The sequence below is a fragment of the Ceratosolen solmsi genome, unplaced genomic scaffold (genome assembly GCF_000503995.2).
Source record: "Ceratosolen solmsi marchali unplaced genomic scaffold, CerSol_1.0 scaffold14, whole genome shotgun sequence".
Classification (NCBI taxonomy): Eukaryota; Metazoa; Arthropoda; class Insecta; order Hymenoptera; family Agaonidae; genus Ceratosolen; species Ceratosolen solmsi.
Genome location: NW_011948420.1, coordinates 10,296,910 through 10,316,505, shown reverse-complemented (window position 1 = coordinate 10,316,505; position 19,596 = coordinate 10,296,910). Strand labels below are relative to the sequence as shown.

At 25.0% G+C, this 19,596-nt stretch overlaps 5 protein-coding genes across 8 annotated transcripts; 3 read left to right on the top strand and 2 right to left on the bottom strand.

Moving 5' to 3' along the window:
- The first annotated feature begins 941 nt into the window (after positions 1-941).
- On the top strand, positions 942-3,801 carry Gale (UDP-galactose 4'-epimerase). Its single transcript, XM_011498217.1, has 7 exons — positions 942-1,119; positions 1,406-1,549; positions 1,681-1,799; positions 1,887-2,177; positions 2,436-2,616; positions 2,689-2,973; positions 3,460-3,801. Exons 1-7 carry the CDS (start codon positions 1,008-1,010, stop codon positions 3,510-3,512), a joined length of 1,185 nt encoding a protein of 394 aa, XP_011496519.1. The 5' UTR covers positions 942-1,007; the 3' UTR covers positions 3,513-3,801.
- Positions 3,802-7,010: 3,209 nt separating this feature from the next.
- Nab2 (Nuclear polyadenosine RNA-binding 2) lies at positions 7,011-11,636 on the top strand. 4 transcript variants are annotated; one of them, XM_011498216.1, is made up of 7 exons: positions 7,959-8,199; positions 8,451-10,040; positions 10,227-10,377; positions 10,440-10,606; positions 10,677-11,016; positions 11,134-11,266; positions 11,352-11,636. In XM_011498216.1, exons 1-7 carry the CDS (start codon positions 8,161-8,163, stop codon positions 11,599-11,601), a joined length of 2,670 nt encoding a protein of 889 aa, XP_011496518.1. In that variant the 5' UTR covers positions 7,959-8,160; the 3' UTR covers positions 11,602-11,636. The 4 variants fall into 4 exon arrangements, with proteins under 4 accessions (XP_011496516.1, XP_011496518.1, XP_011496517.1 ...); XM_011498214.1 differs by lacking the exons at positions 7,959-8,199; positions 11,352-11,636 and adding an exon at positions 7,011-7,085 and having other exon boundaries at positions 11,134-11,347; XM_011498215.1 differs by lacking the exon at positions 11,352-11,636 and having other exon boundaries at positions 7,961-8,087; positions 11,134-11,347.
- A 2,025-nt stretch (positions 11,637-13,661) lies between these two features.
- Bet3 (blocked early in transport 3) lies at positions 13,662-14,767 on the bottom strand. The gene is made up of 2 exons (XM_011498212.1): positions 14,550-14,767; positions 13,662-14,441 (listed from the first exon to the last, which is right to left on the bottom strand). Exons 1-2 carry the CDS (start codon positions 14,586-14,588, stop codon positions 13,944-13,946), a joined length of 537 nt encoding a protein of 178 aa, XP_011496514.1. The 5' UTR covers positions 14,589-14,767; the 3' UTR covers positions 13,662-13,943.
- Positions 14,768-16,596: 1,829 nt separating this feature from the next.
- On the bottom strand, positions 16,597-17,386 carry LOC105361107 (transmembrane protein 14C). Its single transcript, XM_011498211.1, has 3 exons — positions 17,114-17,386; positions 16,780-16,969; positions 16,597-16,696 (listed from the first exon to the last, which is right to left on the bottom strand). Exons 1-3 carry the CDS (start codon positions 17,187-17,189, stop codon positions 16,633-16,635), a joined length of 330 nt encoding a protein of 109 aa, XP_011496513.1. The 5' UTR covers positions 17,190-17,386; the 3' UTR covers positions 16,597-16,632.
- A 371-nt stretch (positions 17,387-17,757) lies between these two features.
- LOC105361106 (UPF0449 protein C19orf25 homolog) lies at positions 17,758-18,747 on the top strand. Its single transcript, XM_011498210.1, has 3 exons — positions 17,758-17,776; positions 18,128-18,341; positions 18,458-18,747. Exons 2-3 carry the CDS (start codon positions 18,215-18,217, stop codon positions 18,670-18,672), a joined length of 342 nt encoding a protein of 113 aa, XP_011496512.1. The 5' UTR covers positions 17,758-17,776; positions 18,128-18,214; the 3' UTR covers positions 18,673-18,747.
- The last annotated feature ends 849 nt before the right edge of the window (positions 18,748-19,596 follow it).

Here is a 19,596-nt window from a genome sequence, read left to right as displayed (position 1 = left end):
TACCTACAAAGTAGAAAAAGAATTGTCATTTACCAAATTTTTATTTAACTAAATACTTGTAATGGATATAATTTAGAAAAAATTGTAGTAAAATTATATTTCATAAAATATAAAATAATATTATATCATATCCTTAAGCATTTATCCTTATATTTTACAATGTTATACTGAAGAAATATATTTCTTGTACAAATAAAAAAGTAGTCAAAACTTGTGCTCCTAAGCAACCCTTTTTAACAGCTACCCTTTTTTTTATAGGAAAAGGGGTGACATACCCCTTTTTTTTAAAGGGGGTGGCTCCCCTGCTAGACATATGTAATCTATTCTATTCAGAACTACTTATCCCTTTTGGTATATTCAATATTTTTGCCTGCTTTACTATTTAATATTAAACAATTACTATTTAACGAAAAATCTACAAAATAAAAGTAAAATTTCATAAATTTCAGAATAAAAATGTAATTCATAAACATAACCCTAAAGATTGATTACAGCTCAAATAAACAAATATATGTACATATAAATTATCTTACGTTCAATTTATTTGAAATTATTTATTAACGTCATACGTGATGAAAATATAAATATCTGTGCATTTGCGTTTTTAAGTTAAATTCAATGCTGTCATTGTAACAAAAATGCAAGCAAACGTAACATTTCAAAATTTTATCCTCTAGAATATCTCGAAATGTTGGAACGATAAGTCGACACGATTACAAATGGCGCAAAAATGCAAAATTTTGATAAAGCAAAATTACAAATGTTTTCATTAAATATGATTAAATATAATAAAAGATATTTCACATGTAATTTGATCGACTTTTTTATTATAATAAGACATTTCGTAATAAAATAAATTGTAAAACATAAGTTTAAAGGGTAAAGGACTGCAATGTCAATACACATTCGAATACATATAAATTTGTTCATTTTATGAAGTGTCATTGCATTTGCTTGTGTAAATTTAATGTGCAAAGCACGTATGAACATAAATCAGAACTTATTGAATGATACTTGATGACGTTAAAGCTTACGTAATATTGCCACGGCAAAATGAAATATTATCGTCGATCTTTCAACAAGATAAAGCCATTTCAGCTACGCTTTACATTCAAAGAGGTTAGTTTTATTGTCACTTTGTATTTAAATTTGTATTCCATTTAGATAAAAATATTGATTAAATTGTCGACTAACATTTTAAACTATATTCTTTTATTCTTAAATATTCAAAATAGTTTTTGTACGATAAAGGGCAGTTAGAAATTAATTGTTAATGTCATTTTTCCAAGTTTGAAATTGTACTAAATATACTTTAGCATGCATTTATTACTAACACTGCAAAAATATTTGAACTAATGTTTTGTAGACTATTATACTAACTATTGAATAGTAAACAATTACTTAGAAAACAGAAGTAATATGGCTGATCAAACAGAAAACATTCTGGTAACGGGAGGTGCTGGTTATATTGGTTCACATACGGTTTTGGAACTACTTAATGCTGACTTTCAGGTGGTGGTTATTGACAACCTTAGTAACGCTTTTCAAGGTAAGAAATTTTGTATTTTCTATATTGATATTTATTCGAAAGTTATTTATAGAATTTATTTGAATTCTAATGTCAAAACGCAGTGGCATGATAATTGAAATAATTATCCTTAATATGATAATGTATTTCAGGAAAAAGTAGTGTAAAGCCTGAAAGTATTTCTAGAATAGAAAAATTAACAAATAAACAAGTCACATTTATTTATTGTGATATTTTAAATAAGAAACTGTTAAGTGATATTTTTCAGAAGGTAATTAATAATGTCGTTAAAAAATAATCTTATTAATATCTAAATAAATACAATGAAGTCATGCACTTATATATTTTTAATCTTTAGCACAAATTCTTCTGTGTTATACATTTTGCTGCCTTGAAAGCAGTGGGCGAATCGTGCACAATACCATTAGAGTATTATAAAATAAATCTTGGAGGAACGTTAAATCTTTTAGAAGTCATGAGAGAAAACAATGTTAAAAGATTTATCTATTCAAGCAGTGCTACAGTATATGGTGTACCTGAACAACTGCCTTTGACTGAAAATATGGAAACTGGAAATTGCACAAATCCATATGGAAAGACTAAATTTATGGTGGAAGAAATTTTAAAGGACCTTTGTAATTCGGATAAGGTATTGTAGCTTGTAAATTGATAAAAATTACTAATAGTTTATATTTTAACGAAAAATGTAAATAGTAAATAGTAAATAATATTTTATATAACCATTATTTTACATTACATTGGGATTGTTTATATGTTTAAAGTTAGAATTGATTTTAATATTGTATTTATTATATACTTATAAACAAACGATATTTAATAAATTTCAAATTATAAATATTATTTTATATTCGTTTCTTAATTGACAATTAATTAATTTCATTCGTAGAATTGGTCCGTTATATCATTAAGATACTTTAATCCAGTTGGAGCACATCCATCTGGAGAAATTGGAGAAGACCCAAGTGGTATTCCAAACAATTTAATGCCTTACATTGCCCAAGTTTCTGTAGGAAAGAGAGATTTCCTTTCTATTTATGGCGATGACTACGATACTATAGATGGAACTGGTAAATCATTTAAAGTACAATATATCTACAGGAAATGAGATTAGATATCGAGTATGTTTTACTTCCTTTCAGGAGTACGAGATTACATTCATATTGTCGATTTAGCATCTGGTCATGTTAAAGCCTTGATTTATCAAAAAAATGAAAATCCTCTTTGTTTCAAGGCTATTAATCTCGGAAGTGGCAAAGGCTATTCAGTTTTTGAAGTAATACATGCCTTTGAAAAAGCTTCTAAAAAACAAATTCCGTATAAAATAGTTAAACGAAGACCGGGTGATATAGCAGAAAGTTATGCTGATGCAACTTTAGCAAAAGATTTATTAAATTGGGTCGCCGAAAAAAATATTGACGATATGTGTAAGTTTTTTAGTTTAAATTGATATACATTCGAATTCTTTAATTCCCTTACAATATTAAATAAATTAGATAAATCTTCAATTCGGATAAAATAAAGTGTTTTTAATATTTTTAATTTATTGTGAAAATCAATTTAGGTAACGTTTTAATGATAAGATTAAAATAAACGATAATGTAAAATATAGATTAAAAAATTATACGCTGAACCTATTTTGACAATGTTTAATTATATCATATCTTTTAAATAACAACTAATTAACTTTATTAATTAAAACATAATGAACTGATAGTAATGTGACAGATATTCATAAAAACTTATGAACTTGTTTACTACTTAAGAATACTATTCATTGTTATTAATTTATATTTATAGAAAATATTTGTTTTGAAATATATATATATATATATATATATATATATATATATATATTTATTTATTTTATTTTTTTTTATTATAATATATTGTGACAGTCGATTGTCTTTTAGGTGCTGATACATGGAAATGGCAAATGAAACATCCTAATGGTTACATTAATTGATAACAGCCAAAGAACTATATTCACTACGTAGAAAAAAATTTATTAAATTTGCATTATTAATTATACGTTAATTTTAATGGTTGTTAAATATTTTTACAAATAGTTAGTTGGTAATACCGTTGGTGGTTTAAAGTTACCAAAGTTAAACCAAATTTAAAAACAATTCTTTTAATATTATATAACTGTTGATTATGCCAATAGGAGCAAATTTATGTTTCGGATCTTGTATTTTATCTATATACATACACGATTACTTGGATGCATTATCGATATGCAATAATGGTTTATGGTTATGGTTTATAAACCATGTTAATTATTTTAAGTGATTTTATGTGATAAATTAATTAGTTTATAACGAGATGCTATATCAATTTATAAAAGTTAAAAATGAAAATCCAATGAATCTTAGTTTACGAGTAATAGACAAAATACAAGATTAATTAAAAAGCAATTTAATTGTAATTAATTTATAAACGTGTGTTGAAGTAGATGTAGAGTATGTTGAAGCAATTTTTCTTTCAATTAATATTTTATTGCAAACGAATTGTTTAGAAAATTTATATAATAATATATTGGATTGAAATTAGAGCGAGTATAGTCGAAAGATTTTACAATATTTTATTTTTAATTTAAAATTTGTTTTTAAAAAAGGGGTGATATTGTGATTAAGCACTTAAATGGTTATCCTCGCTTAATTCTTATAGAAGTAAATTTGCTAATGATCGACTGACCTGGGTAAAAAAATTTTCAGTACAATTTTTTAAATTATTTCATGAATATGCTAAACTGTATAATTTTCAGAAATTAATCGAGCTTATCCGAGTTATATTTACGCAATAAATAGACAAGAAATACAAGAAAGTGCTGATTCTAATTGTTCCAAGTATTGGAATAGATGTAAACTACGATAAGTAATTACCAACATAATACATCAAAATTTAGTAAGAAATAAAAAAAATATTTTTAAGATTTAAATTAAAGCTACATGTCATGTAGGCATATAATTTTATAGCTTAAGTTGTAATTATAAAAAAGTTTTTTAATATTCATTGTCTGCCGTATATGAATTAACATCATAAATTCTCTTCATTTTTGCACTTTCCAAAAAGACAAAAATTTCTTGACAACTTTCTTCGTAATTAACAAATGATATCATTTATAACTTGAGCATAAAGTAGTGAGCAGTCGGATACAAAGTTTTAACACATCAGCATCAAATATAAATGAATTTTCTAAAATACACAGGACTTAAAATTACTGTAAAACTACTTGTATTACTCTCCTGCGCTTAATGACCGACGACGGTATTACATCAATATATTACTTTCTCACCTAACTCGATGCAAAGGCAGAATGATTTTATTTTCTAACTACTATCTTGTGAGGTTTGAGTAAGCTAATTCGTCGGTTATGAAATTTGCTGGAAGGTCGAAAAATAAATGCTTATTCTAGAATAGTAGCTTTGTGCATAATAGCGCCATACTTTGATAATCGTAATCTATACGTAATGGCCCATCATTATGCGATCCGAAAGATCTCAAACGGAAAGTGCTCATTTTAAGAATTAGAAAAACTTTAAAACTTTTACATTCATGGTGTGCATTTTAATTTCCACTCGTATATCTAATGAGAAGGTCATCCGGGAGTTTGGCTAATACGGTACGGTACCGTGAATTCGTGTTTGATGTCTCTCGCCCAGTAACCACGAATTATTTAAATAACTTTTTTTTTTTTTTTTTTTTTTTTTTTTTATATAATTAAATTCTGTATTTCAAGAAATTTTTCACGAACAATCTTTTAATCACTCATGACAATTCCTGGCATTTAGTCGAGTATTACTTAGCTGGAAAATTCCAATAGGTCGCATCGGCAAAGTAATATTATATAATTAAAATTTTTATTGCAAAAAAAAAAAAAAAAAAAAAAAAAAAAAAAAAAAAAGGACACTTATCCTCTTATATACTTATACGAATTAAATTACTATCATAAATTTAGAATTCGATTTTTCTTTATGATTTATCCGACTCAGCAGCAAGTAGATAACTTTATGAAATTTTACCCGCTTTCAATAGAATATGATGAAAGATAATGATCTTTGAAATTGATAGATATGATATTATTTATCTAGCATTTGATTTTTTTTTTTTTTTTTTTTTTTTTTTTTTTTTTTAATGTACTGTAGCTGTAATATTAATTATAATATAATATTTTACATTGATAATATGATATTGAAGAATGTATGTACGATCTTATGGTGATATTATCAAAAATTAATAATATAAAATAATTATTTCGTTAAAGTGGTAAGCCAAGATGATACTTAGCATAAAAAGAAGAAGAAAAAATTAATTCTTAATAATAATTTGAGTATGAGACAAAGTCGATCCGCAGAATCCTACCGACCCTATTCGCCTTTCTTATGTATCTCTATTCTACAACTAGATTATTCTTCACCCTCGCATTCTTACAATAATAGTACGTCCTAATCATTATATTATTGTATAGTACTTCATATACAAGGATTTATATTTAAAAATTATATAACGAGCATATAATTTTCATAGCAAGTATTTATTATTTAGGATTTCTTTCTTATTATAGAGAATAAATCACGGGTGCTAAAAAACTTGTATACAAGCCAAATTCTTATGATTATTAAATTTTAGTTTATTTAAATTAGTTTAAATAAATAAGATTCTATTTGAAATGTATAATGCATTTTAATACCTAGAGGATTAGGAAATGTAAAGAATTTCAGATAAGAGTATCTTTGTAAGCTCGAAATTTTGTATTAACTATGTTGTAATTCGAGTATCGCTCAATCCATAATTGTATAAAATTGTTGATTAATATATCGATAAATAGGAAACGAATTTTTTTCCAATTTTATTACCCGATTGGCTTAATTTATTGCGTTATAAATTATTTTCTGAACAAATATAAAACAGCGTCATTAAAAAATTAAAAAATTTCGATAACGTATAATTAATAAATTATAGTTGACGAAAATTAAGTTACTTAATGCGCACTATTAAATTCACTATATATCATGTGATGTTTATGTATAAGAGAATATAATGATATTTAAAAACGTATATAGTTGCGCTGTACAGGGATAAGAAATTGGTTTAGTTGCGGCGCTCCTTTATTGTCGATCGCACCCTTTTTTTTTTTACCGTCCTTGCGCAATTGAGTGTCAATATTCGCTAATTTATCACATTACTTAATTAAATAAACTCAAGTGCCTTACCAAAGTCATGGCTTGACGAATTGCACACTTATTTGCACAGTTGGAAAAGTACACACTGAATTGCTTTTTTTCCTGACTATAATCTCCAAGCTCGAACTTATACTCAATGTGTAGTATTCTGATCAAGTTTAACATCGTGGATATTATTTTGGTTTCAATTATGCCTATCGATTGAATTTACACTTAGCTTTAATTAGCTCATATTATCGAATATAATATAATAAAAAAAAAAAATAAATAAAAAATAAAAAAAAAAATGTAATTCATCGGAGATAATATCGATAAAAGATTTTGTAGTAATAACAAGTGTATAAATTAATCGTGTAAGTGAAAAAATTTGTAAATAAATTGTAATTACTAAAATGTATATTAATAATATCATTAATAATAATAATAATAATAATAATAATAATAATAATAATATGAAGAAGAATAAGAAGAAGAAGAAGAAGAAGAAGAAGAAGAAGAAGAAGAAGAAGAAGAAGAAGAAGAAGAAGAAGAAGAAGAAGAAGAAGAAGAAGAAGAAGAAGAAGAAGAATAACGTATAACGATGTGAATTATTTATGCATGTAATCCAATTTCCTTTCAGCTTCGTCGAACGATAAAATACTTAAACAAATGATATTATCACATTGTTATAAGGCTTGATTGCTTTAATATTACCGATGCAATTATTTTTACATGCCAAGCGTTAGAATTTTATAAGAAAAAAAAAACTATTAAAATCATTATTTATCTTCGAAATTTTTAAAAAGCTTATAATAATCTCACAATGCATTATAATATATTTTTGTATAATTGTTTAATGCTGCCATTTTTGATATTATGTTTTATTCGAAAAATCTCAATCTAAACGAATTATTGTGCTTTATCTAATTCTTTAAAATTGTTCTAATTTCCTTTATGATTTTTCATAATTCTCCCTAAACTACATAAACTCCTTCCTTCCTTAATTAATTAATTGCAATTACGATAATATCGTAAATCCTTTATTCTGCACTTGTTATTAATTAAAAATGTATGCTACTATCTAATTAATGTTCGTTCAAATAAAAATTTGAAGTCTTCCCGCCTTAATTAACATAATTGTTTACTTTCTTTTTCTTTTCTTTTTCTTTTCTTTTTTTTTTTTTTTTTTTTTTTTTTTTTTTTTTTTTATATTATATCTTCAGGCTCCGTTTTCAAAATTACATTATGATATGCACATAAGGTCATTGAAAATAAGCCCTTTCGAGATAGTCAAGCAGTAATACATCTGGTATAATAAACATGGCGAATAATCTAGGAGGAATTTTTCTGTTGTGAGATTTTAATAATGCTCGAATGTAAGAATTTTAAATACAAAGAAGTCAATTGAAAAATTTTTTTTAACAGTCTAACAATATAATTATTATCAAAATGGATATACGTGGTATCGAAATCACGAATCAGTTAAGGGTATATAATTATGTCTTTATTTTTGTATGATTACGTCTATTTATATTTAATTATGTTTGTTTCTCTTATTTTATCAAAATCATGATGTGCGCTGTTAATTGTATTATTCAAGTACACATTGTTATATTCTTTATGTTTATTTCATTAATTTGACAATAAAAATACCGATATCTCAGAAAAGCATGCAAAAATGTTTTTAAACATTATTTATGCAATCATAATTTTGTATGTTAATGCAAATTAATTTTCAGAGCGCCATTCGAGCTAAGTTACTTGAATTGGGTGTACGTTACGACGAAGAACTGCCAGATTATATTTTAGTGATGGTTGTAAACAAGAAATCTCGACAGCAGATGAACGAAGATTTGCATTTATTTTTGGAAGACAGTACGGAACCGTTTGTCAATTGGTTGCATGATCAGGTATTAAAAAAATTACAAAAAGTTACCGTGAAAAAAAAGAGTAATAAAGAAGTTGGATCGTCGGTCGTTGTTAAAGAGGAAAAAGATAAGAAAAAAATTAAAGTAGAAGATCAATCTAAGTCCGTATTAGATAAGGAAGTTATAACAAAAGTTGATAGAGACAGAGAATTTGAAGAGCTTGTAGGCGATTTAACATTATTGAATGAAAATGATAATAAAATTGGATTGAAAGATATAGTTCATGAAGATAAATCACAGAAGAAGAAAAACCCACTTCATTCAACTACTAATTATGGAAATATTGCAAATAATGTAGAAAAAAAAGACACTGTTACATCTACGGTTTCAGCATCTACTAAGCCTTTAAATAATGATAAAAAAGTAGCGTCCTTTAAGTACCCTCGTGTCGATGTGTCTGAAAAAAGTAACGAGTCCTCGATTCAAAATTTGAAGCATAGCTTAAATCCTGATGATATTTCAAACGAAAAGAATACTCAAGCTACTAAGCGTTTAAAACTATCTGACGATCTCAATAATAAAGATGAAAATAAATTAAAATCATCTATTAATAAACCAAAAATAACTTCGGTTATTTCTATTAAAACTAGGCTTGGTGTTATTCCTCCTGCAAAAAAATCCGATTTAGATACTAAACCAAGCAGTGATATTAGAAGCGCATTAAACAAAAATCATTTACACGTTGGAAGAAATGAAACGAGTAGTCAGAGAAGCAGCGTGAGTCAGAATAAAATTGTAGAACGAAGAAAACAACGAAACGAAGATGCTAGAACTGAACAAAGTAAAACTAACAAGAATCAATTTAGTAGTAATTTAAAAACTGGTAAATCCAATAAAATTGGAGATTTAAAAAATAAAGAAAGACTAAGTAATAAGTGGGGAACGGTAAAGTCTCGTCTTGGTATTCATAAACAAGATGAACCTCTCTTAAAATCCTGCAATTCCATTAAAGTAAGCAAACCTAGAATTAGTAATGTAAAAAGTAGATTAGGAGTAAGAAAAAGGCAGCAGAATAGTGCACTGTCGGATGCAGTATTTAGACCTTCTCAAAAACCTCAAAATGATAAGAATTTTCCTGAGGAAGATGATGATTCTGTTATTAATACGTCTCTTAAATCTCATGTAATTGATGTTAAAAAACACCAAATGCAAAAACAAAAACAAAAGAATATTGAATTAAAGAAGCAAAGCGATTCAAATGTAGACGCAAAGAAAGAAGAATTGGAGAAAATTGATGATGAGGATGCATGCAAAGTTTCAAGTAAAATTATCGTCACTCCAAGACCATTGAAACCACTTCAGCCGTCTTTAAAACGGGCTACGCAGTCTCTGTTGTTAAGAGCAGTGGCCGAAGCAAATCAATCGGTAGTAATGCAAAAGAAATTAGATCCTTGCTTAAAAGTAAGATTTAAAAATATAATTATAACGTAACATTAATAAAATATAATACTACAATCACATCTTTATAAAAACTGATAATGAAATATATATATATATATATATATATATATATATATATATATATATTTATACATGATATTGTTATTGTTATTATTAAATATTATAATTAAAGAATTACATTTTTAGGAACAAAAATTTGTAAATAAAATTAAAGTGATGCGCGATCCTTGGCAAGGCAAAATACTTTCAGTAAATTTAAATTCAAAGAAACGACTTGTTATGGAAAAAATTCAAATCGAACTTACTAATCCTGATATAATTAGTTCATCCAAACCTCGTGAGTATATTTAGTTTTATTTAATTTTAATTTTTAATTTAAAAATACTTCAAATAATTCAGCATTTATAGATTCATCGCAAGTTGTAACGGAAGAGCATTTAGATATGGTAAAATCATTGTTCAAAAGAAGCGATGATAAACAAAAGTTTTTAGTTACGTTAAATGGATATAACAATAATATCCTCAAAGAAAGAAATTCTGATGATGAAGAACGTATAGAAATGGAGGCAAATATTTTTTAATACTATACAGATTTTTACTAACTGTATGACGAAGCTTAACATACGATGATTATAGGTAAATGAAGATGACGAATTGGCTCTGGGTAACAGTCAATATAGATCTCACATTGAAAACGATCGAATAATTGACGAGCACGATGACGATATAAATAAAGCTCATTACATTAATGAAGATCATGACACGAATGAAGATCACGAATTAAACGATGATACAGAAATTGAATATATTGAACCGAAAATTGAAAGTAATGGAAATGATAATGCAGAAAATCTTAGACTCGAAGAAAATCCTTGCAAAAGAAAAAGAAAATTAAGTCCTATAGTTTATACTAGATCTCGTTCGAGTACACCGGAAGACAAACCGACACTAGCTTCTACAGTCAATTCGGTACTTCGTGAGTATTCGAATGGATTTTTTTTTTTTTTTTAAATAAAAACTAACATTGAATAATTTTATTTATACGTGTAATTTTCCTTCATTTTATAATTATTGGTTGAATTTCGTTATTTAGGTATCGATAAACGACCTCTCATAAGTTCGGTTATTACAACCGTTGCTGATAAATCAAATGAAAAATGTCGATATTGGCCAAATTGTACATTAGGCATAAAATGTGCCTATTATCATCCTGAAGTTATGTGCAGGTGACTATTTTATCTGATTTAACTTCACAACTCCTTTAAACTGAATATTAACCAATGAACGAAAAAAATTATGTAATTTTTTCAGCTCTTTTCCTGCCTGTAAATTTGGTGAGAAATGTGCCTATAAACATCCAAAATGTAAATTTGGTTCATCGTGCACAAAATTGGGCTGCATGTTTTCACATCCTCCATTACAATGCAAGTATCATCCATATTGTATGAAACCAGGATGTCCATTTTCTCATCCTAAAACTTCAAGTACTACTGCATTAACTTCATTAACTCCAGATATTCCCAATGTACGAGCAAAGTTTACATGGAAAAAAAAAGAATGAATTTTCATTTTATAAATATTACTTGTTTTCTTAAATTCATCACTTTTCCTTTATTGTCATTTCTATTAAAATGAAATGAATGTAATTCATTAATTTTTTTAATTGTTATTATGCTTCAAGTTATATAAAATTATAAGTATAAAATGTATAATATTAATTTATTATGATAAAATTGACTATAAAAAATATATATATATATATATATATATATATATATATAGATATACGATATTTTTAATATATATTAGAAATTGTTTAGCCTCACTATTATATTAAACCACATTTGAAAAAGCTTTCTATTATCAACTCCATTTATATGATTTAGTTATAGCAGATAATTTACACGAAATATTTTAATTGATAATAATTATCTATGTTAAAATAACTTATTTCTTTTACTATGTATCTCATATAGTATATAGTAATAAATTTTCTCTAGTATTTGTTTTTATTATAATTTATTTTTAGATCTTGTAAAAAATATTTCTAATAAATCTGTATTTAAGAGTACATATGCAGTTTATTTAAACATTCTATGAGTAATTATTATCTCTTCGTATTTTATTGTAAGAAAAATAGAAAATGTTGCAATTCATTTCTCACACAATAGTTTAATTAAAAAGGTTACCTACTACATTTATGAAGAATAAGTCGCATAGTATTTAATGTAACTATGAACAAAAATCACTTGTCAAGTAATCTATAATTTATATATGCTTGATAAAAACTTTAATCAAATGTCTATCATACCATTAAAAATTAAACTATAATATAAACAATGTAACTAATCATAATATAATAATTTTCTAGTTTAAGATCTTAAGAAAATATTCTTTCTCATTATCGTACGTAATATTTATAAAATACAGTTTTACAAATAGAATTTGTACGCATTAGGCAAGTTTATTATAATAATTCAATTTTTATTAGACAATATAAATGAATAGATTTTATAAGCATAATTTAAAATCATTTAAATGAGAAATAAATCCTTTTAATGAAGGTACAACATATATGATGTATATTTATATGTATACTGTTAAAATTATTTTATTAATTGAGCTTGAACATGAATTTATATAATACATTATAATTTTTATACTATAACTAAAATAAAGTATAAAGCAATATTTTCCATAGCAAAGTAATTTTCAAGCTTACATCATGAACTATCCTACACATTAATACAATATTTATAATATTTCACTACGAGCAGAACATTCTATAATTATGCTTCATCAACTTGTTATAAATATAAATAGATTTTACTAATACAAGTTACAATTTTTATTGAACTTATGTTACAAGTATTGTTTCACACTTTATACTTTTTAATTTTTAAATACACAACTCTACTCTTTTTGTTCCGTGTCAAAAGGTAAAAAAAAAAAAATTGGAGGATTACTAAAATATAAAAAATTTTAATAATGAATTTTTAAATTTTCTTTAAATTTACATTTAAAAATTAAAGGGCATTGTACAATATTTTGATAAATTTACTTATTGCTTTGAAAAGGTTTAAAAAAAAAATCATTTCATATAATATATAGATTATATAAAAAATTATTTTTGTTTTCCAATTTCAATTCCATTATTAGAATTTCATAAATTGATTAAACCTTCAGAATAAAAGATTAAGATATATATATATGATATAATCATCAGATGCATGACTTTTACTAAAACTATACCCTACCATAAAAACATGTATAATAAATTTTTAATTAATCAACATATTAACTTCATACATTGATAATTTTCATACACGAATAATGTAATTTAAAAGCATATTGTATTACAGCCATCGCTTAAAATTATTATTAAGGCTTAAATTAAATTGTATTATTTGTAATTAAACATACATTCTTCTGTATAATATGTATAATTATTATGTATTTTATGAATTATATACTTAAATCTTTCATAGATTAGTATTTTAATTATTAATTATAATTTCACTTTTTATTAATGTTATTGATACGTTATAAAAGAAAGAAAGAAAATTATAAATATACAAAATTATTATTAACATATAAGTATTAACAAAGGAAGAATGCTTATACTTTACATATATTTAATGTAAATAACTTATAATTTCTCAATTTTGCGTACAGTTTGGTAGTATAGTTCAGCTTCTGGAATTTTGCAAATAATATTCTTTCTTACCAATTACCTATAAGCTTGATTTAATGAATTTAATTTAAAATTTGATACACATACAGTTAAAGTTAAGTATAAGTAATTATTGTAACACATCTGTTTTATATCTTTCACTTGATAAACAATACAATATGTATAATAACTATAAACTCATCTTATTTATTAAATTACTTAAATTTACATTAATCTTCGCCTGCTGGTATAGCATCTTCCAGTCTCTTTATAAATTTTACTCTTAATTCTGTGACGTTACCACTTTTTAATTGATCTTGGACAAACCATGCAGCAATTTCCATCTGTACCATTTCACAAGCACCTCTTAATACCCCAGGCAATATATTACAATATTTCAAATTTAAGCAGTCATCTGGTAATTCTACAAATTCGGTTAACGGATTTGCTTCAAAACATAAAGAGAATTCGTCCCCTGCTACGCTCCAATTATTTATTACTGGCGTGATACCCAAAAATATTTTAAACCCAGTCTGAATTTTATCCGCCGTGTCTTTAAAGTCATAACATCTACCCGAACCTGTGCGAGCTAAAAAATCCTCTATCAAACGAATACCCATATTGTATCCCATTCGCTCTAATTGTTTATTCACATCATCGATATGTTCATAGTCTTTTAATAATTGAGCGACCAATGCCCCATAAGTAAGTGTAAATAGCTCTGAATTCTGAAATGTTCATAATTAATATTAATTCATAGAAATACTAATGGAAAAATTACGTCGCATAATGCAAATGAACTTGGCAGAAAAATAATTATCCTTAGATAAACTTACAACTTTCTTTGAATCTAATTTTGTTCCTGTTCTTGACATTGTAACAGCGCAAAATAATATTATTGAAAGATAATAAAAGTCAGTACTCTTTAAGGTCTTTTCTTTAAAGCTTTAACTTCTTATCCTACAATTATCATAATATTAGTATAAACAATGTCTGCATCGTAAGCACAACGGAAAGTAGGCGCAATGATTTACTTAAGTTCATGAGAATAGAATATAGTTAGTTGTACGAGCAGCATCACTACACCTCGGGTTACTAGCGCTACATTTTTCGTATGGTTAGTAAATGTCTAAGCCCATTGGCTCTCGACTTTGCCGATTTCAAATTCTCGAATACCGTAAAATTCCAGGAATTTATTTAAACTAACGACGAATCGCCCATCTTCTGATTAATCTTGTTGAATTATTTTATTTTTCTTATAAACAATATTTTTTATTCCAATTTAAATAAGGCTACGATATATTTGTAATTTTATCGAAACATTACGAAGCATTACGTGTTGATATTTTAATTATGATTTTATAATTATACGATCCGTGTATATTCAGAAGTTTTGTGTAAATCTAAATGTCCTACACTTAATGAAATTTCTTAGGAAAGTTTCCTCGTGGAAATGTTCGTTCATTTTAATCAAATAATATTTATAATAAATATATACGTACAGTATCTGTTACAATTACCATGTCATATGTCTTTTTTTTGTTGTTGTTGTTGACATTTAGGGGTATTAATTGAATTATGTTTTGCTTTTACAACATTCAAATTGATCTTTTCAATAAATATTTCTTTATCATAACTGTCATATTTATCATACAATTTTTTTTTTTTTTTTTTTTTTTTTTATTAAAATTTATTTCGTTCGATTTAATTTTTTTTTTTCTTATATACCTCTCCGTGCATCTTATTATCTTCCATCTTCATGCCTTCATCTCATAAAGATTCGTATAAAATAATTTCTCTGAATCTGCACCTAAGAGGTATCCGAATATAAAATTTATCGACAACTTACGACCTTAACGTTATTTGTTAATAATTGTCGCACATACACGCATAGATTCATTGTGTCAGTACCAACTATCTATCTATACCGAAAAAGATATATTAAAATCTTCATTGTACGACTTAAATACAATAATTCCATAATAAAATAATCGAAAATTATAAGTAATAAGTGCAGTAAGGATGATGTAGACGGCCATCGACTTCGTAATACTTTCAATATTTACAAGTATTTTTGAAATTCAATCATAAAGAAACGATTGGTTAATTTAATCAAAGGTATTCTATTGATTTTATTCAATTAAGAATACTTTATTCATATAAATTTACTTATAAATTTGTGAGTATTTCTTTTAAATACTTTAGTTGAGAATGAATTTTATTGTTTATTTCAAAGATTTGAGTAATCTTTAGCATAATTATCATTTCCATTTAGTCTAATAGATATTTATAGAAAAACAAAAAACAAATGTATTAATTATGTATTTGTTTATAGAAAAATTGTGTTGGATAATTTGAAAATATGCAGTAGATACTGATATAAACTTCTTTTTTTTTTTTATTATAATTAAGGAAATAAAAAATCTGCATCAAATTCCAATTTACATTGAAATTAATTCCAAAGCTTTATATTTTTAAATGTTAAATAAATCCATTTATATTTATGAGTAGATTTTCAATTAAAACCCACTCGATATTTCTTATTACAGATAAATGCAACAACTTTTATTTTCAATAATCGAGCGATACAACTATTTAAATAAAAAAAAGTACTTAAGTTTTTTACATTAAATGTCCTTAAGTAATTACTAGTATTAAATATTTTTATTGGATTATATAAAATTATACGGATATATAAACAACAGATTTATTTTGAAAGGATTATTTAAAGCTAATTGAATTACTATTTATATAAATGTATATAACTTTATAAATAATAAATTATTTATTAAAATTGTTACAAAATGTTATACAATTATAACACCTATATTACCTTCAAATGTTTATTATAACTATAATTAAGTATAAAGATCAAGTATAATCTAAATATATATTTAAAATCATTTTAAATTTATTACTCTATTGGACTTTTATAGATGAAGATGTAAATATTCTAGATGAATACCTTATTACCATGAATGTGCTATAAATTAAGAAAGCATTAATAATTAATAATTGCCTTTATAGTCATTCGTATCAAATCAAAATATAAAATACCATCATCACCTAATTACAGTAATAATTCCTGCAGGCATTACTTTACCCGTATTTAAAAAACGATATCCCATCATACCACTTAGTATCAGATTAGTTCCCAAGGCAATTCCATAATTTTGTGGATCTTGAGTAGTACGATATGCTCCGTATCCTAAAATAGAACTGAACAAAAGTCCGGCTGTTATCGATGCAATAGAATCTATAAATATGAAATCAAATTAAATGCAACATTCTGAAATAAACAAATATAAATAACCTGATTGATTAATTAATAATAATTTAAAGTAGCTTTTAGAATGATAAATTGAAAGATCCTTGATGTAAAATATATTGTAAAACTTACTTGATTTTACATAACCCATAATCCCACCGGCTCCTACTGCAGCAGCGTAAGCGAATCCAGGAATATCGATCGCCATTATGTATTACAAAATATTAACAAATATAGAAAGAACCGTAAAATAGAAAGTCAAATACTAAATGTAAATAATGATTGCTGAGTATAAAATGAGAATCATCAAGAAGAATAATAAGTCAATGCATATTTATTTGGACTAGACAGTGCACCTGTTACTCTTGCTGTGGTTCGCAATTCAAAGTCACGTGTTACCATTCGTTACATATCCGATGAATACAATGTAATAGCGCGAGATTTCGAATATAATTTAATGTATTTCAATATAAATAATCATGTCACACCAGAATAATAAAATACGAATGTCTTTATAATTTCAATTCGATGGATTGGATTGACTATTCGGAATAATAAAGTACTAAGCATTAAGTGTACGTTGTGTACGTATTCGCGCGCGTGTAACAATGAATAAAAACGAATTTTAATAAACAATGTTATACCAAAATAAATGCTTATTAATATTGCAAATTTTCAAACAATAAGCTAGTAAAGATTATATGTTTTAATAACGAATAAAGATATTATTATAGGCATTGTATAATCATTAGCTGTCGTTTGCACTTTCATCACTCAAATAAATAAGAGAAACGTGTAATAACGATAAATTTATTATTCCTTGTTTGTATATCATTGCGTTTATTGAACTTCCTTGATTCTGCATTACTTCTACTAAGTTACCTATAACAATTAATTAGCATGAAAGTGACGATGCAAACTTTCACTACTTTCTAAACATACACTCATATTGATTATTAAGTTAAATTAAGCTCATTTTGGGGAACATTCAATTAAAAACATTATTATTCTTTACTATTGCTTAAAAAGTTTAAGATTATGAAAGGTTTGTAAAAAAAAAAAAAAAAAAAACAAGTAATAAAACACTTTCAATTATTTTTAATGCATTATTTAATACGGATATTTTATTCATTTTATTATATATAGGAAAGCCGATAAATTAGGTTAAATTGTCAACAAGTTTTATTCACGAATATAATTGAGTGGAATATAGTTGAGTTATTTAGCAAGAATATGTTTGGAAATAAAAAGAAGTATACTTTACCAGAGAGACCAAAACCACCAAATATGAAAGAAATTGTAGAAGATTTAAAAAATTCAAAAGACAATAATGATATAGCATTTACGCTCTTAACTCATGGTAATTATCTCTAAAGACTGTTAAATTAAAAAAAAAAATGTTTTCTTCATAATGTAAATAAATTCAGTAATTTTATATTATATTTGTAATGATATATGTATCGTTCTTTTATATAGAATCAGGCTACAATGATAGTTTTCTGTCATCAGAACCAACTGATATAAATAATACTTATGAAAAAATTAAAACTTATGTTGATATAAATAAAAAATTGAAAACATTGAAAGAATCTATTCATGAAGCTGAAGAGGACTTAAAATCTAATGTTAATGATATAGTTGTATTGACGGAGGAAATCAAGGAGCAAGCTCAGGCTGCTTTAATTCAATAAATTAATTTTATTAGTTTGATGACATTTTTTTATGAAACAAACATATGTAAATAGATATCTATTACACAGTTCTAATACAATGTAAAATATATATTCTTGTACATAAATTACAGAATATTTTTATTTATTATACCTAGTATACTTTATTTAATTAAAGACTTTTACTTAAAATATAAATTTTTTTAATATTTAATATAACTTTAAAAAGAACGATTTTATTTCAATCAAAAAAATATATTTAAGTAAATATTTAATGAAAAATTGACTATTAAAGAAACAATTATAAAATAATATATATGACTACTTGCACAAATGATAATTTACAATATTCGTAACTCGATGTACTCTACATTGTTTAAATTACTTTCTGTAGTAATATACTGAAATTATTAGTTAGTATTGTATGATGAAATGAAATCAGTCATAAATTGATTTTTCAATAAGTACATATTTATAATACTAATATAAACAATTTTCTGTTTTACTTCCTTTGTTTTTTTGGAAATTTTAATAAAGAATATTCAAACAAATACATATATAAAATTCATGTATTTACACTAAACTTAAAACTTATATTAAATAATTCTAAATCTCAATAGACTTGTTTACTAACAAATTTTTCTATAATGTATTATAAAATCAACTTCAACTTTATAAGAAATTAAATGCTTAAAAAACTAAAAATATATAAACCTTTTGTTTCTAAATACAGAAATCATGTTTTAAATAATTATTAATCTTGGTACTCTCAACATTATTTTATTTATACATTTACCTGCTAATAATATATATATATATATATATATATATATATACATTTTTGTTTTGTTTTTAATTTAATTTATAAATAATTTTAAAATATTCATTATTATACAATATTATTTAATGGTTTAATTATATTGTGATTTACGACACTGAGAGTAC